We start from the raw sequence: 8526 nt of genomic DNA, 5'->3' as shown, positions 1-8526 counted from the left end.
GCACACTCAAGTAGGGAAGGGTACACACACAAAGACTGCATTAGGGCTCTCAACTTTGGCTGCATAGCAATGAGGCAAACTTCTGTTTCCAGCGGGGAATGATGGGTATTTTTAATTTCCTTCTTTATGACTATCTGTACTCTCCAAGTTTTCTTCATTAAATATATGTGGCTCATGTAATTTTAAAAGTGTAAAAAATGAAAGAGGGGCAGCCACAAGCAGGCATTACAGCATTCTTTGTCATGGTTAAAAAATGGCAATATCTAAAAATCTAATAGTAGGGGGGAAGTTAAATCAAATATGGTGCATTCATACAGTGGAATATTAACCGGGACTAAGATTTCATTTGGAAGAACCTCTGACACACATGGTGAAGCCCGTGCTCCCGACAGCCTCTCTCGATGCCACTCCAGTTCTTTCCCTCCCATGCAAGGCTGAATGGTTAGGGACTGTGCTCTCCACGTTTGGGTTCCGGCAGGTGACCTGGCTTCCGATGAGCAGGTACCTCTGCTGCTGCTTCTGCTCCCAGGGCTCGGGCAGGATGCTCTGGAAGCCCAGGCTGGCCCCTGCTGCTCCATCCCATGCAAGGATTCTGTAAGCCTCTAAGCTTCAGAAATAAGCCCCTTTCCTGTTTAAAATCGCAATCCACATAGCGCAAAGATTTATTTTTCTTTCTAAAACCCAAGGTACCAAACTCTATCTATAACATTATCAGAGTATTATTGATAAAGAAGAGGGGCACCTGGGCGGCTCAGTCGGTTGAGCCTTCGGCTCAGGTTGTGATCTCAGGGTCCTGGGATCGAGTCCCTGGGTCGGGCTCCCTGCATAGCAGGGAGTCTGCTTCTCCCTGTCCCTCTGATGCTCCTTCTGCTTGTACTTGCTCTCTCTCTTTCTCTCTCAAATAAATAATAAAATCTTTTTAAAAAGAAAAAAAAACCCTCTTCAGGAAGAAAAACCCAAAGGGAATGCAACCAAAGCATGATAGTAATTACTTTTGGGAGCTAAGATCATGGGAGGACTTTTTTTTTTCCTTTTTAACATTTCTGTATTTTTCAGTTTCTCTAATGCAAGTACGTGCTATAGGTAATTTTTTAAAACTTAACTTTTTATTAAAAACAAAGAAAAGAGCAACTGTCACGTGACTCTCTCCATAGAAGTACAAGGAGGATTTTGTGGTCTTACTTCCACCTGCGTGTCCCAGCAGGGACACAGCCTGGGACTGGTGGCCCTGCTTGCCTTTGACCCCTCTTTTCTTCCACTGTATCTTTTCTTCCCTTCCCTGCTTGATATTGACAATCATGGACACACCTTATTTTCCAGATAGTTTCCTTCCTTCAGATCCTCCATGGTTATGCTAGTAATGATCATAGCATAATAAGACAAGTGGAGACCCGGGGTCCAGGTTGGTAAGTAGCTGGTTTATTCTGCGTTCTGCACCCACGTTTGAAGCAAATTTTTGTCCTTTTCCATCTGGAGCTGTCAAGCAATGAGATAATCAACCGGGTCGAGTGAAGGCAGCAAACAGGAAAGCATCCTCATGTGGAAGGTGCCACTGGAGAGTGTTGTGAGGGCTGCCCCTGCAGCTAGAGCCTGCATCCAACCAACCACCGTGCCAGATTGTCCACGAACCGGCAGTTCAGGGACCAGGAGGGTCTGCAGAGAGGAAAGCAGGGAGAGTGAACAAGAGGGGGCTCCCCAGTGTCTGAGCTCAGGATGGGCAGGGTTCCATAACCTCTCCCCCGACCCCCACCATCCGGCCCATTTATACCCCAGCCTGGCCCTTGAGGCATTTGAACTCACCATCCCGATGGCTGCAGGCATGTTTCTGAAGGGTTTGGTGCATCTCGAGTATGACCCTCTTGCTAACTCCGGCACATCCTAGCATGAATTCTGGAGCCCCCAAATTCTCCTGTTCCCACCTCTCCCCACTTCTTTCCATAAATCCCACACCATGAACTGGGAGGCTGTCCCCCAGCCCAGCAAGAGAAGTACTCTTAACTTCTCTGAAGTGAGCATCAGAGAAATTCCGTGACTTGCTCAGGCTGAGATGGTGAGTCCTTGGCAGACCCTTGTCTGAAATAGGAATCCTTGACCTTGAACGAGGGCCTCTATCACTTTCCCATGCACATGCTCCACCCCTAGCTCTTCAACCCTGCCTAGGCCAGCCAGACTGAGTTTCTCCAACCTTTTCTTCTCGTGCCCCTCACAGCTATAAAGCAGCAGGGAAAACACGCACATACATATTTTCAGAATTGCAGGGCTCTCCACAGCCTGGAGCAGACACTGCAGAAGGGAATCCTGTGGGCATGCAGGCTCTTGGTCTTTTCCCTTCCTGTCTGCCTCAACTCTGCAGAGCTGTTTGGTCTGAGGTTTGAAAAGACGTGGGTGCTTATTAGTTTAATAAGAGTTCACTTTGCTGGGAGTCCTGAGCAAGTGAAAAGGCTTTAATCAGCCTGGTCCAGCATATCTCTACTTAGTGCTGTACAATAAAGATGATTTTAGCTCGTTAGTGCTCACCCTAGAGAGCCAGCCATGCTTCCAATTAATTGAAGAGTAGAGACTGTATGAAAGATATTTTAAACCCTGGGAAGATACATTAGTAAGGGGACTCCCACTTTAAAATGAATCTACTAAATGAGTGAGGAAAATGGATTAATGAATAAGTGGTATAAGAACACTGATTAACCATTTGAAAAATATAAAGCTGGATCCCTGCCTCACTTTTGTACTAAAATAAACTCCAAGAAGGCCAACAATTTAAGTATAAAAACATAAAACTGTGAAAATTCTATTTTCTAATTTATTAATAAAAACTTAATATAGGGCTTATTTTGTGCCGAGCACTGTTCTAATACGGAAGAAAACATGGCTTCATTTCTTTACAAACTTGGAATGTAGTTTCATATAAATTCAGGAGCCATGAAACAAAATATTGAGGGATCTGATTCTGTGAAAATGTAAAACTCCTACATGATGAAAATACTATAAACAAAGCCAAAATACAAATAGCAAACCTGAAAAAAAGTAGTTCACATAGATATCACGGACAAAGTTCTAATAACCCTAATTTATAAAGGACACATCTAAAATCAATAAAAACAAAAGAAAACATTGTCATCTCAATAGAAAATGGGCTAAGAATATAAATAATCAGTTCAGAGAAAAATGGCCAACAAACACATGAAAAGATGCTCAACTTCTTTGTAGGTTAAAAATGCAAAGCAGGGGCGCCTGGATGGCTCAGTCGTTAAGCGTCTGCCTTCGGCTTAGGTCATGATCCCGGGGTCCTGGGATCGAGCCCTGCATGGGGCTCCCTGCTCAGTGGGGAGCCTGCTTCTCTTTCTCCCTCTGCCTCTCCCCCCACAATCATGCGCTTTCGCTCTCTCTCTCTCAAACAACTAAATGAAATGTTAAAAAAAAATACAAAGCAAAATAGAATGGCATCATTGTATAAGTCTCAATTTCCAAAAACTGCACAAATTTGATTGCTCTATATAAACAGTCTAGAACACAGGCCCAGTCACGCAGGGTATCTGGAGGTGCCCCCTCTCTGAATGCCAGTTTAGCAATTTCTCTACTAACATTTAAACGCACCCAATAGTCCAGCAAATGGAAACAATCTAAATGTTCATCAGTAGGGGACTGGCAGATAATTACCTGCAGCATCCAGAGGGCAGAGACCTCTAGGTATGATATGCCAAGATTTGCAAGCTCTATTAATGAGTGAAAAAAGTTAGGTTCAGGTCAGTGTGTATGTTGGGATTTCATATGTATTTTATTTTATTTTAAAGATTTTATTTATTTATTTGAGAGAGAGAGAGCGCACAAGCAGGGGGTGGAGCAGAGGGAGAGGGACAAGCAGACTCCCCGCTGAGCAGAGAGCCTGATCTGGGGCTTGATCCCAAGACCCCGAGACCATGACCTGAGCCAAGGGCAGACACTTAACCAAATGAGCCAACCAGGCACCCCTCACATGTATTTTAAAATATTTTTCTCATTCTCAATATACATATTCTTCTCTGATTTACAAGACATATTAATAGTGGTGACCTTCAGGAGGCTGCTGACAAGAACAAGAAGTTTATTTTTTGATTTTCATTTTTAAACACATATGTATTATTTTTATTTTGAGAAATAATAAATAATAAATTTTAAAAAATTGTAATGGCTTCTAGGTAACAGCCCAAATGCAGGTTTGACCTTGCAGCAAACATTTAGGGAGTACCTACTATATGCCAGGCACAGAGCAAGATGCTGGAGATATAGAGGCAAGAAAAACAGACAAATATCTTTGACTGAACTTAGCACCAAAAGGCACAGAGAAAGACAAAAAAGCAACAACAAAAAGCTGACCTCTGAGATTGACACACTTCTTGTTGCCAGTTTCTGAATGAGCTCTCCACTGCCTACAGGACCCAGGGGTCACTGTAAGAAACACCACTCAAGACTCCCACTGGCAAAATGAATTCCCTGCAGTTCTGCCCCTCCTGCACTCACTGACTGTTTGGAAGCCCTGCATTTGTCGCCACAGAAGAACTGTACAGGGTCCTTTTGTTGCCTTCCACACAACCAGAGCCCAGATTTCCCAGGCCAACCATCCTCATCTCTTCGAGTGACTTGTGAAAGCTGAGGCCCAGAAGAGCACAGATCTAGAATTAATTTCAACACTGTGGCCATGGATAACTTGTTGTACACCTCTCTATGCCTCCACTTCCTCATTGTATACTCATGGCATAAGGATTTGTGAGGATTAAATGATGACGTTTATGTAAACATACAAAGCTTACATACCAAAGAAGTAAAGAAATTATAGCTATCATTAAAGGATTTCCTCTATTGTAAGATACCCTCTATTTAAAATACGTTAATGATTTGTTAACAACTTTTGTGGGAGGACACATTGATTACAGGATCAACCCTAATAGCAAAAATATTAAGATATACAATCTGAAACTGGGGAAATATGACCTTGTTTCTAGATCTAACTGGTGACTACAATATCCTGCAACAACCAAGGAGTCAATTATGAAATGTGGGATAAGAGGGTGTGGAAAAGGCAAAAGAAGGTGGAAATTGGTGGTGAGACAGTGTCTACTGGATAGCAGAGGCCCACCATGATAAACGGTATCAGTGGAGGTGGTAGAAGTGCATGCTGGGAATGAAGGGTTTTCATGTACTCCACTGGCTCAGCCTATGAGAGAGAACTAGATACACATATCAGGAAAATCTCCAAAGTGGAAATTCAGTCAGGAGATTTGAAGGGAGTCTGACCATTACCAAAGTAACAGTGAGCTGAAACAAGAAAAAGTCACATAACCTGTCTATTTGGCAAATGCTAAATATGGGTAAATCTGTCCTTATTCAAGGAAAAATAAAACTAACATGGTATTTATGGGAAAATATTAGTAGAGGAAAAGGGGCATCATCATTAAATTCAGAGGAACATTCCTGGGAGAATAACATGCTACAGAATCCAGAAGTAAATTTTATAAAACTGACATTGTCAATAAGATGTAACCAGGCATAACCTCTGGAGAAAACCATGGAAGAGAAGAGAGATTAAAAAGGCAACAATTTGAATTAAAAAAAAAAAAAAGATGGATAGGCTAACACAGAATTGCAAAGATACTAAATGTGTAATAACCAAAATTCAATAGCCATTCATGATTAAAAAAACCTTTAACAAACTAGAAATGGAAAAGAACGCTCAATCTGATTAAGAGTATCTCAGAAAGTTTAAAGAAAATACAACACTTAATGATAAAATATTGAACTTCTTACCTGTGAGATTGGGAATGAGACAAGGATGCCACTATCATCACTTCTATTCAACATTTACTGGCGATCCTAGCCAATGCAATAAAGCAAGAAAAAGAAAGAAAAAGGTATTGAAGAGCCAAATGTGAAAGATTAAATAAAGCTTTTAGAAAAAAAAAAGTTAAGAAGAATACCCTCATGACCTAGGAATAGGCAAGTATTTCTCTAAAATAACTAAAAATAACCATAAAGGGAAAGTAATAATAAATTAGACTGTGTTAACACTAAGAATTTCATTTTATCAAGACACCATTAAGAAGGTGAAAAAGTAACCCACAGAATGAAAGAAGATGTTTGTAATACTTGTATCCAACCAAAAACTTTTACCCAGACTATATAAGAGCAGGGCGTGTGGCTGCGGATCTTGCCCTTGTCGCACCAGTCATAGCTGCGGATCTGAAAGAGGCCGTAGCCAGTGTAGCCACCGGGCAAGTTCTCATAGACGGCCGTGGGGTTGAACTTGCTCTCAAAATAAGCCAGGCAACCCCTAAGAAGGAACAGGAGGTGGGTGGCTTAGAGGATGGTGGAGTCAGGAATTGCCGGGGCAGGGGCCAGAGGAAAAGGAGGGGAGAGGAGGGGGGGCTAAGAGGGGCCTACCCACAGTTTCCAAGGGCTGTAGCCCTCAACATAATCCAGGCCTCCTTCATAGCACTTCTTAGCCACCTTACAGTGCCCCATGACAGCAGCACCACTTGGAACCACTAGGCAGCCAATGAGGGAGAGAACCATGGATGCCTTCATCTTCTCAGGCTCCTGGTCACTCAGGGCAACAATGGCCAGGGGAGCCGGCAGAGTCACAGAGAAATCCTGCCAGGATCCCAGGGACACTGGTTTCTCTGAAGGAAAAGAAGGGCACTGTCGGGTGGGGGTGTGCAATCAGTGTGTTCAGAAAAAGGGGAGTTCTGCCTGGCTTACCCGTGATACTTCTTCCCACCCTAATCCTCAGCTTCATGTCACTGCAAACCCAGGACACCTGAAACCCTGCCTCTCCTCCTCTTCTGGACCCCCCATTTACTAAGGAAACTGCTCTCATGAAGGTCAACCCACCCCACACACACTCTTTCCCTCCAGCAAAACCCAGTGGCTTCTGCTTGATTTTCTTCTCACTCATTGCTCTTTCACGTTAGATACAGAAGCTCAAATCCTCTCTTCCCTTTTATTGTGAAAGTACAACTTGTCCATTAGGTACGTGTTGGGAAACAGAGAAGGGAAAATTTCACTGTGGTCCCACCACTCAAGCACAAGCACTACTCCCATGTTGAATTCTTTCCACCATTGCCTTTTACCCTAGAATATATTCAGAGCTGTGCTCTCACCCTGGCCACAATCTTATCTCCAGATTGTCTACAAATCAAACTCCGCTGAGGTTTTCTCTGGCCGTCCACACAAGGAGACAAACGCCAGTCCAGCCCAGACCTGCCACGTAGTAGGGGGTCATCACTGGCAACAGCAGACAAGGCCTTAGCCTCTGGGTACCTCTGCTTTCTCATCTGTGAAGGGGGGGCATATGGGGGGGTGCTCAGAGAATTGACTCCTGAGTTTCTCTTTCTCCATTTCTGTTGTCACCACCTAAACTCTGTTCATCGCCACTCCAATAAAACCACTTCATTGTCATCCCCTAATCCCTTCTCATCATCATCCCCTGACCTCCCTCATTTCCATCCCCTAAACCCTCCTCCTCATCATCCTCTAAAACCCCTCATCTCTATCCCCTAAACCCCCTTCATCACCTTTACCTAAACCCCCTTCATCACTGCAAGCTGAGTCCAGACTCTTGGCCTCCACTCTTCCAGACCAACTCCTCCAGGTAGTGTTTTCAATGTCCCCAAAGCATGCATACAATGTCACTTTAGGAAAGCTGTTAGTTCCCTATTCCTGATAGCAAACCCACACTTGGCTTTCTGAGCCCTCTATAATCTGGCCTTACCCTGTCCTCCCTCCATCAGGAGGAATCAATTCAGTCAACTCTGAATTCCCACATTGCTCCTTCTCTGTTCCTCCCCGCACCTCCCTACCCCACACTCCACTGCCCATGCTCCTTCTAATTCTTACCTTAGTATCTCCACACATGGCTCTTCCCAATCCGCAGTACCCTACCATGCCTTTCTCCACCCAAACGCTGCTCCATCTTCAGGTGTCCACTCCAGGTGCCACCTCCTTGAAACCTGATGCAATCCTGCCTTAACGTTCCCTCTCTGAGCCCCTACTGCACTCAGAATCACTTCCAGAACACCTACCAGGTGATTGTCCTGTTCTATGCCATGTCTTATCTCTCAGACGAGAATGTGCAATTGGAAATTATAGCATGTCTTCTTCCTGGCATGCCCTACAGCCCCAACACTACAAAAATATGTATCAACTGGACAACTAATTGCACCCTCTTCTTTGTCATCATTCACAGGTGCATGCGTGTCCGCCAGCCTACATTCACCTGCACGAGGGGCTCTTGACCTTGGCACTGAGGCTGGAAAATTCTTTGTCCTGGGGGCTTTTCTGTGCACCGGAGTTTATTTAGGAATACACCTGGCCTCTAGATGCCAGTAGCTTCTCCCCCCCGCAGTTGTGACAGACAAAAATGTCTCCATACATTGCCGAACATCTGCTGGCAGACAAAATTGTCCCCTGGTGAGAACCAATGACCTAAATGTCTAGCTTGGGAAAATTTAGAAATGAATAAGTATATTCCTGAATTAGAAGAATTTCATTTTT

The 8526-nt window shown here is 43.9% G+C and overlaps 1 protein-coding gene across 1 annotated transcript; it reads right to left on the bottom strand.

Moving 5' to 3' along the window:
• Positions 1 to 1397: 1397 nt before the first annotated feature.
• LYZL4 (lysozyme like 4) lies at positions 1398 to 6558 on the bottom strand. The gene is made up of 4 exons (XM_088023153.1): positions 6419 to 6558; positions 6091 to 6304; positions 2186 to 2283; positions 1398 to 1653 (listed from the first exon to the last, which is right to left on the bottom strand). The coding sequence occupies exons 1-4, from the start codon at positions 6556 to 6558 to the stop codon at positions 1584 to 1586; spliced, it is 522 nt and encodes a 173-aa protein (XP_087879279.1). The 3' UTR covers positions 1398 to 1583.
• Positions 6559 to 8526: the final 1968 nt, after the last annotated feature.

Source organism: Eumetopias jubatus, unplaced genomic scaffold, assembly GCF_037043125.1.
Source record: "Eumetopias jubatus isolate StellerSeaLion01/CBP00866 unplaced genomic scaffold, mEumJub1_p1.0 scaffold_1, whole genome shotgun sequence".
In the NCBI taxonomy this organism is placed as follows: domain Eukaryota; kingdom Metazoa; phylum Chordata; class Mammalia; order Carnivora; family Otariidae; genus Eumetopias; species Eumetopias jubatus.
Note: the sequence above shows the minus strand (reverse complement) of the source record. Positions and strands in the feature narration are given on the sequence as shown.